This window comes from Telmatherina bonti, assembly GCF_933228915.1.
Source record: "Telmatherina bonti genome assembly, chromosome: 7".
Classification (NCBI taxonomy): Eukaryota; Metazoa; Chordata; class Actinopteri; order Atheriniformes; family Telmatherinidae; genus Telmatherina; species Telmatherina bonti.
In genome coordinates this window covers 30,823,341-30,841,199 of record NC_136625.1, presented here as the reverse complement: position 1 = coordinate 30,841,199, position 17,859 = coordinate 30,823,341, and the positions used below count along the sequence as shown (strand labels likewise).

The 17,859-nt window shown below is 37.7% G+C and overlaps 2 protein-coding genes across 2 annotated transcripts; one reads left to right on the top strand and one right to left on the bottom strand.

The window, feature by feature from the left end:
• The first annotated feature begins 696 nt into the window (after positions 1 to 696).
• On the top strand, positions 697 to 13,603 carry LOC306757992 (protein lifeguard 3-like). The gene is made up of 12 exons (XM_079243198.1): positions 697 to 891; positions 6,207 to 6,524; positions 6,737 to 6,804; positions 9,838 to 9,902; positions 9,982 to 10,035; positions 10,130 to 10,180; positions 10,291 to 10,330; positions 10,831 to 10,868; positions 10,952 to 11,039; positions 11,137 to 11,232; positions 11,323 to 11,376; positions 12,533 to 13,603. Exons 2-12 carry the CDS (start codon positions 6,212 to 6,214, stop codon positions 12,680 to 12,682), a joined length of 1,017 nt encoding a protein of 338 aa, XP_079099324.1. The 5' UTR covers positions 697 to 891; positions 6,207 to 6,211; the 3' UTR covers positions 12,683 to 13,603.
• On the bottom strand, positions 12,697 to 17,447 carry LOC306757993 (uncharacterized protein). Its single transcript, XM_079243199.1, has 3 exons — positions 17,392 to 17,447; positions 16,964 to 17,210; positions 12,697 to 13,913 (listed from the first exon to the last, which is right to left on the bottom strand). The coding sequence occupies exons 1-3, from the start codon at positions 17,432 to 17,434 to the stop codon at positions 13,742 to 13,744; spliced, it is 462 nt and encodes a 153-aa protein (XP_079099325.1). The 5' UTR covers positions 17,435 to 17,447; the 3' UTR covers positions 12,697 to 13,741.
• Positions 17,448 to 17,859: the final 412 nt, after the last annotated feature.

Here is a 17,859-nt window from a genome sequence, read left to right as displayed (position 1 = left end):
GATATAAAAATGGCTAAATTCCTTCATTCACATGACATTTAGCTCTGCGGAGGCCTAATACATTCATTTATTTCATTCATAATCCAAACTACTTAAGGGTCACCTATCCCGGCAGTCTTTGGGTGAGAGGATGGATACACCCTGGACAGGTCGCCAGTCCATCGCAGGGCGGAGGCATAACAACCAACCATCTATTCAACTCTGATGTGTTAGAGAAGAGTTGCATCTAAAAGCTGCAGGATAGTAGATCAGAAGGGCAAGACCAACCCCTAATATTTCCAAATATTAGCTTAGCAAGTAGTACAGAACTAAACATTTCAATATGAGCTCCTACATGAGGATATTTAAAGGAATTTGATAATGAGAACATATACAAGACAAGTAATGAAATTAGTTTGTATTAAACCGAGTTGATGTGGTGTACTATGTTGATATAAACTGATTATTTTATTACCTCGGGGAAAATTTGTACATAAATACCTAACTATATTGAGTGTTTAAACAGGGTTAAGTCAAATTCACATGTAGTTGTAATGCACCTTTATTCAGTAACATGATACTCTCTTGTTGATCGTGAGTCAGCGCTTGTTGCATCCACAGTGTGTGGGTGTGGGACAGATTCCTCCGGACTCCACCCTGCCAGCTCCCCTCTTTACGCTTCCAGGAAAGCTGTTTTCATCTGCACAGACACGACTGGCGAAGACGACACAGCCGGGATATAGGCCTGCCAACAGCTGGAAAACCTGCTGAGCAAGTTTGTATCGAGTCACTTCCTGAAGCCCGAATATTTCACTGTTTTCTGTAAAACACGAAGAAAACGTAACTGACGACTGGGAAATAACTCATTTTAACTCCGGAGGATTTACGACCAGGTGGATTCCTTATAATTACGTAAGCTGAACTCATTTTGCATTATAGTTTCCTTTACACTTCAATAGGCAGCAAATGGGTTACGTGCCAGACGAGGGGACATTGTGGTCACTTAAATCTGTTGGTGAATTTCGTTGCGATGTGGGGACACTGGGCTCTTTGCATGTGTAGCAGTTGCTCACCTGAACAGGCCTTTTGTTGGATGAGGTTTAGTCCTGTCCTCGTGAACAGGGTGTGATGTTTGAAGTCGCACTGACGCTTTCTTTACTCCCTCTATATAAAAATAAAAGTGTATTTCTTAGCTGATGTTAAAGGTAATACTATTTTACAAAGCCCAGCTGCCACAGTGAATCAAAATCCTAAATCTATGGAGATTTCAATGAATATTCACTTTAAATAAGCATTTTTAATAAATCAGAATGATGAAAACCAAGTTAAAATTCTGATCATTTTTAGTTTGTTAGACCTATTCTGAGATGATCTGACAAACTGAGTTCAAATACTTGCTACAAATACCCACATGCTTAGTCCACAGTATGAGATGCTCAAGTCCAAATACTACAATATTTAATCCAAATATTAGGATGTTTACTCCAAATTTTGGGATAAATTATAATTCTGACAGAATGCTGTCAATTTTCAGATACTAAGTCAAAATTTCAAGATTGTATCTAAAACATTTTAGATTGTAAGTCCACATTTCAAAATGGTGTTTCTTAAAATTTGCATCTGAATGTTTAAAAGCTAAAACAAGATTTCTATATTTTGTCTGAATTACTAGAATATCTTAATTTTAAGATGATTGATTATTGCATGTCAGATTTGATGCTAATTAAACTGGTTCCTCCACTGGTTCTATTTTAAGTGTTGCTGGTTTTTGTCACCCCTGACACATGTTGCTGGCATCAAATTAAAGTAACTCGTCATTTACATGAAATAGTAAATTATCTCACCTAAAGCACCTGCTATGTTTTCTATTTGAGAACAAAATGATAGTTATTGGTATTTCAAATTGTTGCATGGTCTATTTTACACAAGTTCATAGTTTTTTGGAGTTAACTTTAGCACTAACAGTTCAATGTTATTGACTGGAGAGTGTCAAAGAAACAAGAGAAAACCATAGTCTACAGTTTAAAACCAAAACAGTCAAGCAGACATGATTAGTCTTTGTTTGGGGGTCATTAAATCTCAGCTCTACTTCATACCTGAGGATATGATGCTTTATGAAAACAATATGGCCAGACTTTAAAATGAACCTGAGGTAGTATTCTTCAAATGTTCTGTATTATGAGTGCACTGAAACTTGATACTGTGACAGCTCTCCAAGTACTCCAACCATGTGCTGTACATAGGTTATATGGTGATTTTAAGCTGGCCATGAAAGGGAGCAAAAGGCATGCAGAACTGTCTTATGTGTCTCTGTGTTTGCTTTGTGATGGACTGACAATGTCCAGGGTGTACTCCACCCTTATCTAAAGCCTCCAGCTCCTTTGCAACACTGTGTCAGAAAAATCAGGCAAAGATAAGATGGATCTTTATCTACACTACTCACAAAAAATGAAGGTCTTTCAACTGATGGGTGAAATTTACAGAAAATGTCAAATTGATCCTTTAGTGGAATCATGTGATGTTTTGATTTAATTTTAAATAATTTATTGAAACAAAAGCTAACAGCGGTGGTTATACCACAACATAGAATGCCAATGTCTCAGTGTGTTAGGTGTCATCTTGGTCTGATGATTAAATAATGAAGATGACTGTTTGTTTAGATTCTAAAAATATTCGGTAGATCACTAAATGCATGGTTCAGACACCTTTTTTTTTCTAGTTAATCACTGAAAAACTGTTGGTGTACACAGTACACCATGTTATGCAGTGAATAAATGTTGAACACTTGAACATGTACATTCAGTAGTTTATAGAAAGTCAAAGTCAAAGAGAAAGTCTTTTCTTTTTTACATGAAATGTACTACAATGTGTGTGTATTAGTTGTAACTTTGGAGTATATTTTCTGTTATTGCTTTTTGGATTTGCTAATATATTATGAAAAAGACAAGAGAATAAAAAAATGTAATGAAATGAGTTATAAAAGCTATAGCAAATTTTTGGTGTATTCTGACTGGGATACTTCAATAGATCAGCTTTAAACTTGTTAAAAAATGTGTTCATGTTCTGGTGAGATAAGTATAAATGTCTGCAATAATTACAGACTTTGTGAGCTGAAGGGAAGCATGACTTCCTATTTTGTGAAAACTGGCTGCAAAATGCAAATGCATTCGTTTTAAATATGCTTTGTGAGACTTGTCATTTTCTTTAGCTTTTTTCATGATACATTAGCATAAGTATTCTCTCAAATAAGCCTTGATTCATAAGGAAAAACGCAATCTACAGAGCAGCAGAAAGTGTATCACAGCGGTTGAGCTTAAATGAAACAGATACAAAACAAAGATGACTCCATACAATGGCTTTGATCACATGTTAAACATAACTACACAGTATGGCACACCTTAAAATAGGATGAAACTACAATAGAAGAGAGGAGGCTTTCACCCAGTCTGCAGCTTTTCACATTGCAGGTTAACATGCTGACAAAAATGTCATTTTATGGGTTTTTACTCATCAACGGTATTATTATTATTTTACAAGTCATTTTTAAAAAAACGTAGACGGTCTTCAGGAAGAAAAAAAGTTCTATTGAATCGGCTCATGCTATTTTTGTGTGCTATTTCTGTTATGTTATCTGTCTGTGACATCATTCACATGACCGAACACAGGGATTTCTTCTTGTATGGGGCCATCATGCCAACCATGCAACTTTTTGTCTGAGTGTTCTGTTATCAGGACTGCATACGGCACGTTACAACACTTACTCAGATACACATAACACATGGTCTAGCAGTGATTGTGAGATGCATTTTATACAAAGTAAACATGAAAGTCAATATATGATTGAGTCTCCCAGAGCAGAGTTACACCCTTCTGCTAAAAACCCACTTTAACCTGAAGCCTTTTATCTGGAAACTGTCTCAGTGTCCAGTAATGATCAGCTCTGTTCTTCCTTGTGTGACTGGACTTTTCCAGTGTATGTTTTCTGTCCTGTTGCTTGGTGCTGTGATGTGATGTAATGGCAGAAAGAGGTGGGGCCAGCACTGAAATTCCTTCACTGGTTTATTCCCCTAAATGCCTCATTGATGGGGCAGTGCTGCTTTTAGATGCCCAGGACATCACAAAGTAAATAAGAAAGTACTGAAAAAGACATGCTGATATTTTTAATGTGATGTTTTGCTGTCTGCTGTAAATTCAACAGAAGTCCAAGGTTGTTTTAGTAATGTTTAAATATTTCACATTTAACCTTTAGGATTGTTTATGTTGTTTAAATCTTAAAGTTTGGTTACTTCTGCATTTAATGTGATGAGTTCCACACAATGCTGCTGGTTGTTGTTGATGGAAACCACATGTTCCTGTTGACCTGATACATCCTTGAATGTATTATTAAGGGTTATGCTCTTGTGTAGGCTGACACTGAGCCAGAAGTCTGCTGCCATCCAGCCTTAGATAATCTCAGATAATGTGTACACAGTGACTCCACACACTAACAGGCTTTTTCTTACTTCTTTTTCCCATTGGTCTCAAATGGCAGGGTTATTTATTTACATTTATACATGTAGTGGTATTTAATGGCTTAAGGCAATTTGTTGATAATAGATTATTTGTTTTCTGTTCTAAAACAGCAGATTACAAGCAGGCCCAGGAGCCAGAATATGTTTACAGACATAGCCAGACTGAGAACGTTACTGTAGTGTTACAGGAAGTAATGTTGCGTTACTGGTTTTCCCGTGTGGCTGCACAGCTGTTGGACATAGAGCTGGTTCTGTGTTTATTGCAGACATGTCTGCCATGTAGAAGGCAACCAATTTTATGTAACTTTTGACTGTCTAAATGAGATCAGAAGCTACTCTTTCTACTAGTCAAAAGAATTACTCTTTAACTTGTTTCAAGTCTTAAAATAAATGAATATCCATTACTCAGCTGTTTAATTTCTAGTTAATTTGTTAATTCATGAAAGTGAGCTTTTTTGAGTTCTTGGTATGTGTGTAATTTTCTTTTTTTTTTTTTCTTCTTTTTTTTTTTTTTTTTAACTGAATTGTATTTTTTTTTCATGATTTTAGTATCTGGATCATCAGAATGTAAACTGAGCCGTTTGGAAAACTACCTTGTCTCCATTTTTTTAAACAAAGTTTTGAATAATTTAAAATTAATGTCTCACTTGGGCTCACTTTTGATTTTTTTTATGTTTTTATCCCAAACTGGGTAATTTGCAATATACTTCTGATTGTTGTTGTATGTTTGGATGTATAGTACAGTAGTTACTTCAATGTGTGTTGTCTATATACTGATTTTATAAAGGCAGCTATTGGAACAGCACCCGAGTCCAAGACAAATGTTCCTTTTGAGGCAGTAAAGCTTATCACATTGTATACTGTTATGATTTCTATTACACTTAATTAGCACACTTGTACAGAGTCTGCTAATTGCCCATTGATTCGAGTCAGGTGTGTTGCAGCAGGGAAACTCCAAACACCTGCAGGACTACGGCCCATCCCTGTAGACTTCAACAATTTCACAAGTCTTATCGGCCTCTCATGTTCCTTAATTTCCAATCTATGAGAATTATGACAAATAGAAATGATGGTTTTCTCAATTCCTTTTCTGTTTAGTTGTTTATAATGAGATGGATTTTTTTCCTATTAACAAGAACAGTAGAGGAAGGTTTTGTTTTTAATGCAAATATTCTGTATTATGTAAAGTAGCTTTTCATGATATTTGTATGAGAAATGCAAATGGATGTTCTCATTTGAGTTGGCGTCCTACCACCTTCCCATCTCACTCTTTATCTTCTAACTCCGGGTGTCCAAAGTCGCTGTCTTGCAGGTTTATGGTGTATTCCTGTTCCAGCACACCGGGCTTACATTAAGTGGATCCAACAGTCTGTGAAGTTCTGCCCAATGACTCATTAATTTGAGCGGGTGTGTTGGAGCAGGGATACATGGAAAACCTGGAGGGTTGTGGCCCTTGAAGACTGGAGCTGGACCCCATTGGTCTAAACTTTCCGAACTGTAATTTTCCCTTCATTTTCACTGAACACTGAAATGGAGCTAGTGAGGAGGAAATAAAAATAGGCCAGTCTGTTTATGCTACATAAGAACTTGAACCTGAGTTTCAGATCTTAGACATCACAATAACACAACGCTCTGGCTAAAACCTTTGTTTTTTTTGGAATATCGCCAGCATTGTGTTAAGAGATCTTGCATCTTCTCTTCCTTCCCTCTGTACAGGTGTCATGTCCAGGTCAGACTCCCTTCCAGGGTACAATGAGTCCCATGGCCCAATGTACGCATCTCAGGGTGGAGGTTATCCACAACCGCCTCCATATGGTTTCCCCTCTTATGGTGGTTCCCAGCCTGGCCAGCCCTCTGCTCCCTACCCTACTGGCCCAAATGCCCCTCTGTTCCCAGGCCAGCCAATGGGGTATCCTCCTGGACCTTACAGGGGACAGCCTCACCCTGGTGGGCCTCCAGGATCGGGCTACCCTAACCCACCTCCCATGCCTCCGGTCATCCCACCAACCATACCATCAGATGTCTTGAGCTCTGGTACGACTACACCTTCTAACTTATTTTCTTACTTAGAGCCTCTTCAGCTCATGTCTTTTTACAAATGACAGGAATATTAGTCTTTAGGTCCCTCTGCATTTCCAAAAATATCAAACATTCCTTTGTTTTATTTAAAAGTTGCATTAAAAAATATGATCATTGGTGTGATTTGTTGTGTTGCTGATTGCTGTTCTGTTCCACTGATGACACAGGCGATGAGTTTGCTGCACACGGCAGTGGCTGGGACAACCTGAGCATCCGACATGCTTTCATCAGAAAGGTAAAGTCGTAAACCACAGTTATTCCATCTCTAATAGTTGCTCAGCTTATCTGGTAGATGGATCAGATGTGTGCGGCTGCACGGTGGCATAGTGGTTAGCACTGTGGCCTCGCTGGTTTGATCCTCAGCTGGTTGGAGTTTGCATGTTCTCCCTGGGTATGCGTGGGTTCTATCTGCGTACTCCGGCTTCCTCCCACCGTCCAAAAAAATGCATGTTAGGTTAGTTGGTTACTCTGAATTGCCCATAGAAGTGGGTGTGAGCATGAGTGGTTGTTTGTCTTTGTGTTAGCCTTACGATGGACTGGCCAGCTGTCCAGGGTGTACCCTGCCTTTCTCCCAAAGATTGCTGGGATAGCACTGGGATAGGATAATCGGACAGGATGGATCAGACATGCCTCCATAAAAAGAAAAGAAATCCTGGTACTAATCTGGAGTGTCAGGATGCTTTAAGGGACACTACAGTGATTGTATTTCTTTTGAGTGTTGCTGTTTTCCTTTTTATCATTCTGTCATGTTAACAATGTTTAAGGCAAATATGCTGCCTGGAAGCCCCATGAACAGACATTAACTGGCTTCAACAAGCTCTGTAAGCTGTTCCTTTCCCTTTACTTTGCTTAGAGGACTGTTGCATGCTTTTTCAGTCATCTTTGCTGGATTTACAGAGGTAGGAATATAGATTACACCAACATGTATAATCTCAAACTGTGGCTGATATTAGATAAGTTTTCTGGGAACACTATGATCGTTTTCAGTTTTATGTAAATCAAAATTTAGGATTTTTTTAATGAAGTCTGGTTCATCAGATGCATTATTGTGAATAGTTGAATATCTGTCCATATTTTACCTGTGACAGCCTCACCCTGGTGGCTGTCCCAGTCCCTTGCCTTTTTTTTTTTTTTTTTTTTTTAAATAATTGCACTCCTGTTACAGTTTATTATACTCTTTTATATCTTGTTGTAGCTGCAGTTCAAGAGCTAAGGTTGGTTGTCTAATAATCAGAGGGTTGATTACTTTGATTCTTGCTTTATTTTTTACTCTACATGTTTCGTTCTCAGAGGTCTAAACATCTGTGCATTAAAGTTTTTTTTTCTTTTTAAACTTTTATTTGCAAGATTATTTTAAAGAAACACTAAATGTCAGAAACACTAAACAAATACCAAGTACTAAATTTGGAGCCAGATATATAAAACTGTGTGCAAAACATGTGCACAAATTATTTTTAACAGATTATCTAAATCTGCGCAAAATGTTTCTCTTTTATCATGAATACATTTACACATGTGGTGTAAATGACAAGTTTGATTTTATTTTATTATTTGTGTTTTTTTTTAAACATATTTTTCCTCTGGTATATCTACAGATCATAAAGGCTTTTTAAAATGTTTATCTATCTACCGTAGTTTCTGGGCTGCTGAGCACACCTGAATGTAAGCTGCAGCTTCACCAAGCGAGCAGCCCATTGATTCCTTTTAACAGTCACATTGATCACCTTTAATTTGAAGGCAGCATCATATGCATTTCTTTGTGTTTTTAAATGATAAAAGTGTGTGCATAAAGCACAAAATGACTTGTTAGCTTGTAAAAGTTCATACGTTAGCTGCTTTTTAAGATGAAGGATTCAAATTGTGTGAAAAAAGTAGCGGCTTGTTGCCCGGAAATTACAGTAACTATCCATCCATTCATTATGAAGAGCAAACTATTATGTCACAGAAATCATCTTTCCCACTTTAAAGTAACTGAAGAAGACCAAGCTTTCCACCAGCACTTAAATGCACCAACTACACATAAACCTGTAAGGCTCTGGAAGCACGAAGAGTCCGAAAACCCCTTGAACACTGGTCTGTGTACATGCATTTTTGTCTGTGCATGCCCAGAAATCCATGAACACATTATTTAACAATTTGTACGCATAGGAGCCATTTTGAATCAAAACTATGAAATGTATGAAATTGAGAGTAAAATTAGGGTGAAAAACACATTTTGTAATTTATGCATATGTAAATATTTTGTGTGTGTAGTTTCCAGATAGGTCTGTGCATTTGAACAAACATTTCAAGCACCCAAACTTACCTACAAAATGGTTCGTATAGGTTATAAACCATGTCTTACACATGCACCTAACCAAAGTTACACAGAATTAGTTTACAAATCATATAATACACACATAAGATGATACCGAGTTGATTTTCTGTCCAAATATACCTGCGATATAAATACACTGGGCAGCAAGACTTTGTGGTAGAAATGCAACGATCCACTTTTTGGGGGTTCTGATCTGATACCGATACCTGAAATTTGAATATCTGCCAATATAGGTATTTGCTGACACCAAATCTGTTCATGTGAACATTATTGTGACTATTATTGCTATAACTGTGTAAGATTTCATTAGTTTGAAATAAATGACCCATCCTTTCTGAAGTTACCTCCCCAATACAAACATAATAACATTACAGATCTAACAATTTCAACAAGTTTTATTATTGATTTGGACATTTTACCTCAATATAACTATAAATGTGTGGTTTTGAAACAAAGATCTAGCTTTTAGTGTAACAAAAAATGTCACATTTTAACATTCAAGGCTTTTATTTCTTTTAAAACAGTCCGAAGCATGTCATCAAACACATCCGCGCTAGCTTTACTAGTGTGGTATCGGTTGTTGTATCGGTACACTTTTATTAATACCAAGTACGAATTCACACCCTTAGTATTGAGCTGATACTGATGCTGGTATCTCTATCAGTGCATCCCTACTTTGTGGCAAGTTTGAATTTATCACCACGTTACAGGGTCTCCTGTATTGTATTTTTTAGTCTGAGCTACATGATAAGGTAGAAAGATGAAGTCTCTTTAAAGCACATTTTAAACTGTGTATTTAAACATGGCCTGATGATATCTATGTTGAATCAAATGATGACTGAAAGATTTAACTAAATGTTCAGTTCATAGTAAAACTTAATCCATTCCTTTGCTGTTGTGTTTTCTTTTATAAAAACAACCTCCACCGATAACAGCATGTTTGTTTTTCAGGTGTACTTGATCCTGGCATCGCAGCTCCTTGTCACCACAGCCATTGTGGCCGTATTCACATTTGTGTGAGTACACTGAGTATTTACTCTTTGTGACTGTCAGTATATGAGTGTTTGCCTCTTTTGACGGCTGTGTTTTCCACAGCGAACCCGTCAGAAACTTCGTGCAGAGAAACCAAGCAGTGTACTGGGCCTCATAGTAAGTCTCAATCTGCTCTAACGTCACAGACATTACTTATGATTTGCCTCCAGTAGAGTTTTTACACAAGAATATTTTGTATTTTGCCATTTAGTGCCGTTTATACCGTCACCCATCTTATGCTGGTTTGCTGTAAGGGCCCAAGGTGAGTGCCAGGAATCATTTTTGCAAATAAAGCTTTCTTAATGTTGTTTGATACCGAAACTGTCCTGGATACACCTTTTTCTTTTTCTTTTATTTCTTTTTTTTGTGCAGGAGAAAGTTTCCATGGAACGTGATTCTGTTGCTCATCTTTGTGAGTTGAAGTGCTCTGGGACGACTGAGGCACATGATTAGTTTCTGGACTGAAAATACTTCAGCAGATTTCAAGTAGCTAAAAAAAATATTTTGATGGTCGAGCAAAGTGGTGTGTTATCTCATGCCAAAATGACTTTTTAGCGAGTTTGTTTTTTACCTGTTTTGTCAGATTAAACAGCCAAATTAACCATGACATGTTAGCTAGTACTTCATTTGTTAATCCAGAAGAAGTGGAGGAATGCACGCATCCATTTAGTTGTTTTTGTAAAAACTTAAGTCTAAAAACACAGTTTAAAGTTTGTTTTATTAAAGTATGAAGCATTTTTTTCATTTGACAAAACAATTGAGAATTGTTGTGGCTATATATTTAGATTTTACATTTAGTCTTAGAAAATGACAATCCTTATTTCCAACAATGTTAGAAGTGTCTTTTTTAAGTTAATAGGTCACACAGTATGATAGATTTTGGACAAATGACCTATAATTTTTACACCACAGACTTTGGCTTTGTCCTACATGACCGGGTCCATATCCAGGTAAAAATACAGCCAGCATGATTTAAGCATCCAGATATCGTCCGAATCATCATCAATAACCACGTGTTTGTCTTTGGTTGTAGTTACTATGACACTAAAGCTGTGTTTCTGGCCTTGGGAATCACTGCCGTCGTCTGCATTTCCGTTACTGTCTTCTGTTTCCAAACAAAGGTGTGTGTTTCTGTTCCAGTTCACCGATGGAAAAACACGACAGCATTTTTGTTCAGTGACATGTTTTAACACATCTGTCTGTGGTTACACCATCTAGGTGGATTTCACTAAGTACCAGGGCCTTTTCTGCGTCCTTGGGATTGTGATGTTTGTGACTGGAATCATTACAGCCATTGTCTTGTCCTTTAAATATGTGAGTTAGAGCTGATGTGATGAAGATAAACACCAGTTCTTAACAACCTTCTAGGTTTCTGTGTTTCCTAACCATTGCTTGTTGTTGCAGATTCTGTGGCTTCACATGCTTTATGCAGCTTTAGGAGCCATAGTCTTCACCATGGTGAGTGCTTTATGGAAAGTATTTCATCCATAAATTCTAAGGTTTATGTTATCTGATCAGTAAATAACCCAGTCCTTACCAGATGTCAGTGTAAGGAAAATATATCTTCACAAGAACAACACACAAAATGTTAGTCTCCTTATTTAACCAAAAAAAAAAAAGCCAAAATAAGGAAGCAGTACGATGAAGAACCACTTTTAGTAGCAATATTTTGAAGTTATCAGTCTTTCATTTCTCTGTGGAGGATTTTGGCCCAATCTTTTCTTTATTACGTGGTGGTGGTGTAGTGGATAGCACTGTGGCCTCGTAATCACTGGTTCGAGCCTCACCTGGGTCTGGGCAAGAATAAGTCTCTGCCAAATGACTGTAGAATCGTACTTTAGTTCATTCAGGTTTGCAAGATTTGTTTCTGCACAACTCTCTTCATGTCGCAACACATTTCATTCAGGTTAAGGTCTGGACTTGGACTGATCATTGCGACATCTTGATTAGTTTCTGATTGAGAATTATATTGAGAATTATATTACACGTATATTACACGTAGAACAAACGGACAATTCCTCACTTTTACACGGCAGTGAAGAAACTGCATATTTAGTAAGAGGCTGGAAATTGGCCTATAACCCTTCCCTGATGACCAGCAAAGATCATTGCTGATGTCTTTCCTCCTCTGCATTGGATTGACACTTCCAGTAAATTCCCAGAAAGTCTGTTTGTTTTTTTCAACTGTTCATTTGATCCCAATGATCAATAAACTGAGTACCCTGGGTGCTACTTACCTTCTTAATTCCTATAGAAGCAGTAAAGGTTTACTCAGTTTTTCATTTAATTCTTCAGCATTTGTGTTGGATTTTGTTCAGTAAGCAGTGATGTGTAAGATGATGTGCTCCTCTGTATGTCTGAGCTTGTGTGAGCTTGTGTGAATGTAAAACCAGCTGAGGAACTGATTATGCTCGTTATACACTACCAGCCAAAAGTTTGGACACACTTTCCCATTGGATTTAATGGGAAAATGTGTCCAAACATTTGACTGGTAGTGTATGTTGACACAAAATTAAAGAACTGAATGAGGTTCTACTTTTTTCTTTCTTCTACTATATATTCTATTATACTCTTCCTTTCAGTCTTTAATTGTCTGTTTCTTTGTGTGTTGTAGTTCCTGGCTTATCACACACAACTGCTTATTGGGAACAGGAAGCACTCCATCAGTCCGGAAGAGTATGTGTTTGCCGCGCTCTCCCTCTATGTTGATATCATCCAGATCTTCATCTTCCTTCTGCAAATTATTGGAGCTTCCACAAAGTAAAACTACCAGCTCGAGTCCACATCGAGCTGCAAAACCATTTTGTGATTCTTTTGAAGACCCTTTTTCCCCCTCAGTTAAAATCAAAATGCATTTGCAAAAATTCAAAGGGCTGAATTGTTAATGTTAGTGTAGGTTTAACCAATACACGTGAAAAGTGCACTTATTCTGAAACATGTTTTTGTCTATATCTGCTATAAGCAACTTTAAGTTAAATCATACAACAGAAATATCTTATCTGGTCAGCAGGAACATAATCCCCCCCCCCCCCCCCCCCCCCCCTTGCTGTATCTTAGAAATATTTTAGAGAAATGTTTTTATTTCTCTTATAAAGATTTAGAAATTTTGCAACACAGATGACACCTCCTATGGTCGACTGTACTCCAAGGTCCAAAATATGTGGGCAGTACCTCCAACTAAAAGGCTCAAAATGAGCCGTATTCCAGTTTACAATTAGCAGTAGCATTATCTCTGCTATAGTTGCTTTATGTTAAAATGACTTTATATCCAACTTCACTTACCAAATCAGTGTAAAAATGGTTCTGGGAAAAGATTTTTACTTTTTGTACAGGGTTATATACCAAATGGTTTCATAGTAAATCTCTGCTTTTTCTAAACTGTTTTGTGTTCAGTCAGATGGGGGACAGACTAGCATGGGGAGGTTTTCCACACTGTTCAGCATATTTAATGCCATTCAGCCAAAGAGTCGCTGCACGAGGTTCCTGACACAACCTCCATCTCACCTGGCTGGTCGTCCACGCCTCAAAAAGTATATGCAGATCAAAGCAAAGTTACATACAAGCCTTTACTAAGTTCACCATGTAAAGCACAGAGGTCAGTGTATACAAGGAGGGATGTAATTATACATATCATATATAATAACAATCTGCTTTTCATATCAAATAAAGATTTGTTTTTAAATTATGTGCATTTATACCAGTGGTGGTTTTAGTTGAAACAGATATAAGCCTTTTGCTTTTGTCCATTACACTGATATTAGTCTTTCAGCAGTAGTCCAAGTGTCACGCAGAATATGATGCAAATCATATCTGGCGTTCGGCATCATCGGTCCAGTTTAGGCTCCTTTGCATGGTAGTGGTAGCGACTTCCTTCATAATCTCCCTCATTTGATCGTTTCATCCTCTGTCTAATCTTCAGCTGCTTCAGTCGGTTTTTGTCCACTTGTCTCTTGGCCAGGATGAAACCGATTATTCCCATGGGAAGACCTATCATCCTGCATGGAGAAATTATATTTTTGTCAGCAAGTGCAGCATGTAAGAATATGACAGGATAGTATCTGATGAAGTAGTTGAGTAACTTGGACGGATGTTTGCATAAATGAGACACTGTATTTTAGCCAATTTTGAGTTCAACCCACCTGAACAACATTTTGTCAGCTTTTGTTTGGTAAATACAGAATTGGACATTTTTAAAATACAAAAGACACCCTGATATTCACAGATGTTGCTGTTGCATGAAACCAGACCAGGTCACCACCACAAAGACATCCAATTGTAATATTACGTGCTGTCCTTCGGTTTTGGTTTAATTTCCTGGGAGTTCAGTGACTTGAAGACATCAATTAATCATTTAGTTGGGATGGCAGCAACTAAATGGACATGGTCAAAATGTGTTAACTTCAACCTGAACATCAGAATGAGTAAAAAAGAGGATTTAAGTGACTTTGAATGTAGCATGGTCTTTTATACCAGACAGAAACTGATCTACTGGGATTTTTACACTAAACTATAACTGGGGTTTACAGAGAATGGTTTGGTTTGGGGGGAAAAAGGAGAAAATATCAAGTTGTCTGGACCAAAATGCCTTTTTTTTTTTTTTTTTTTTAACTTATTACATTTTTAATCTAAACAATGCAGCACATTATGCATGTTTTGTGCAGCTATCTTCTCTTTTCAACTGTGCATAGATTTTACACAGTTTATCTACATTTTAAAAAACAGGCTCTTGAAAAAAAGTACATCAAAAATCCGTCTGAATATCCACACCGAAACATTTATATAGTATATAAAAACCCACTGAAAAGAAAATTGAGCATGTTATTGTCCAACACAAAATCCAAACAGACCTAGCTTCTGGAGTGATACCTCCAGAAAATGATTATATAAGATGTACGCATGCTGCACATGCCTGGTATGTATATGCCCTTCGCATGAGAAGGGCTTTGTAAATGTGAGATTTGATAAAGAATTTGACCAGAGAGCCCCAGCTTAATTTTATCAGCAGAGTCAGAACAAGTCACCATTGTATTCTAAAGGTAAACATTTAGAGCGTAAGTGTACTTGTGATTTTCCCACTCTAATAAAAAGGGCCCTTTTTTTTCTTCTTTTTTTTTTAAATCCACATATTAGCTATATGTGGGAAGATCTGCTTTCAACCATGCTGCTGTGATCAGTATATTTAGAAGGTATTTCTCTGCCTTTCTGTCAATGTCGCTGAGGACTGCTCCCAATGATGTACCTGCTGGGAAAAGCCGTATGTCTTGCTTGAAGATAATTTTGAAGGCATCAAATGCAACTTTCTTCCAGAGTGATGAGCTTATGGCACAGCCAGAATATATGAGTAGTAAGCAATATTTTCTACCCCATGTTGGGTAATATAGGTGGTGTTCTAAAGAATCTAGTAAATAATTATAATTATTATCCAAAAAAAGAAACATTTAGCCTCCATTTAAATCCACCACCCCCTTGTGTTTGAGTTTGTGGCCCAATTAGCCAAAAGATGGCTTCATTTATGTCCAGCTCCCATTTCTGTTATCTCCAGTGAGTTATGCCTACCCATAAATAAGAATAGATCATATGATTTAGTTATAATTTTATTGTCTTCATTTCTCATTTGGATTTCTATTAGAAATGTTTCTGTAAGACAGGATCTAGTAAGTTTCTCCCGTTTCTTGTGTGTTATAAGGAAAGTTCTTGGCTGCATGCGTTTAAAGAAATCTGTCCTTGGGAGACCAAACTCATTTTTCAGCTGTTAAAATAATTTTAAATTGTCATCCTTGACTAGCTGGTGTTGATGAGTAAATCTATGGTTTGACCCAAAGTGGCTTGTTGATGTCAGAGGAGATCAGGCATCCTGGGTTATGAAAAGGCAACAACAACTCAGAAACCACTGGTGACAACGAAGATATGCAGAACACCATCTCTGAACAAACATATCCAACTTTGAAGCAGTTAAGTTGCAGCAGCAGAAAACCACACCGGATGTCATACAGACCTAATCTAGACAACAGAAGAAAAATATTGCCTGGTCTGAGTCTCCATTTCAGCTCCACATTCAGATGGTACGGTCAGAATTTGTAGCATGAATCCATCTTGACTTGTATCAATGCTTCAAGCTGGCGATGTAATTATGTAGGGAATATTTTATTGGCACTTTCAGGGTTTAGTACAAACTAAAGTATGCTTTAAACACCACAACCTTATTGAATCTACACCAGGAAGAAATGAGATGGTTCTGAAGGCAAAAGTGAGTCCAACCTGGTAATAGCAAGGTGGATCTAATAGTGACCAGTGAATCTAAACTACAAAAGAAAAATACTCAAATTAATGACTCATTTTACAGAACATAATAGGTTGAAGGATCCATTTCATTTGACTGTAAGTTGAAAACCTGCAGGACTGCAGTTCTAGAGCAAGCATAGACCTGTCATGAAATGTCTAGAGCAACTCAGCCCGGTCCTAACAGATCCACAATCCAACAGGTTTTTCATGTATTTCTGCTTCACAGCAGCCTGAATCAAATGAAATGGATGTAACAGCCTATCAGGTTCTGCACAAACACTCAATAATTTGAGGTAACTGTGTTGGAGCAAGGACACATAGAAAACCTGCTGAATTGCAGACCTTGTAAGACCGAGCTGAATATCCCTGGGCGAGAGATAACCCCACTTTAACAAACCTTAATGTGTTATTAACTGGCTTGCAAAGAACTCGATTAAGAACTTTATTAATCTGAATCAGGTGTCTTGGAGTGGGAACACACCTAAAAACATGCAGGACAGTAGATCCTGGGGAGCTGGACTTAGAAACACTAGTTTAGTGTCTGTTTGCAGGGGCAACTTGTTGCTTCAAGATAAGAAACTGAATACTTTGTATTAGGGTGGAAGTGACTCAGTTCCATCCTACTGTAAGCAAACTATTTTAAAACTCTTTCTTTATTGATTATTGGCAATACTGAACACCCAGCATTTAAACTTCTAGTCATGTTCACTGTTCAGTTTATTAGTTTATCATCAGGGATGTATAAAATGAAGAGCAGACTTACCATGCATAACCTATTTTCATCATGGGGTTCTTGGCCTTTCTCCTGGGGATGTACTCAGGACCTTGGAAGTCTTCCGGTTCCTCTGGCTCGGCTCTCTCTGAGCTGCGTGTCTGGGGGCTTTTCTGAGGCTCTGCTTTGGAGCTGCAGAAAGATGCAGCGGGGCAGACATGTAGCGGCAAACGGTGACATGATGTCTGCTTTTGGCAGAGCTGAGTAGGAAACAACCGGCCAGGAGAAAGGTGCAGCCCTAGAGGACAGATTCAGCTTTTACTCGATGCGATAAAGTTGACTGCAGCCAGTGAGAGGTTACTGTTGTCTTTTTAGTCAGATTGCATGAACATAAATAAACAGCTCCGCCTCACTGTGTTGCTCATGAACATGTGGATTTAAATTCAATGTATGATGGCATCTTTTGAGTTTTACTTTACCTGTCAGTGCTGTTCGGACAACTCTCACACAGTAGGCAGCCATTTGTGTTTGGTCTATAGACTGGTTTGGTAACAGCCATAGACATAATATATACAGAAAACCCTCATTGAGAGCTGGAGAGTGAACCAGCGTCGCCGCCATATTGGATGGGTCTCCGATTTCGAGTTTTGCTGCAGAATCAACATAGTTTCCCCACAAAACTCTTTTTTTTTTTTTTGTGGAACAACGCGTATATATAACACACAAAACACTTTTCTACATAACTGGATGATAAATGTTAACACAGTGAATAAAATCTACTAAATGCAAATGATACATTTTACTCCAATGAGGTGTTGAAGAGAGAGGGATAAAGATAGAGAGAAGCTCAGTGTATCAGAAAATGTCCCTCAGCAGTCAACTTATAGCAGCATAACTAAGGGATGCTAACCATCCCTAGCTATAAGACTTATCAAGATATTTTAACA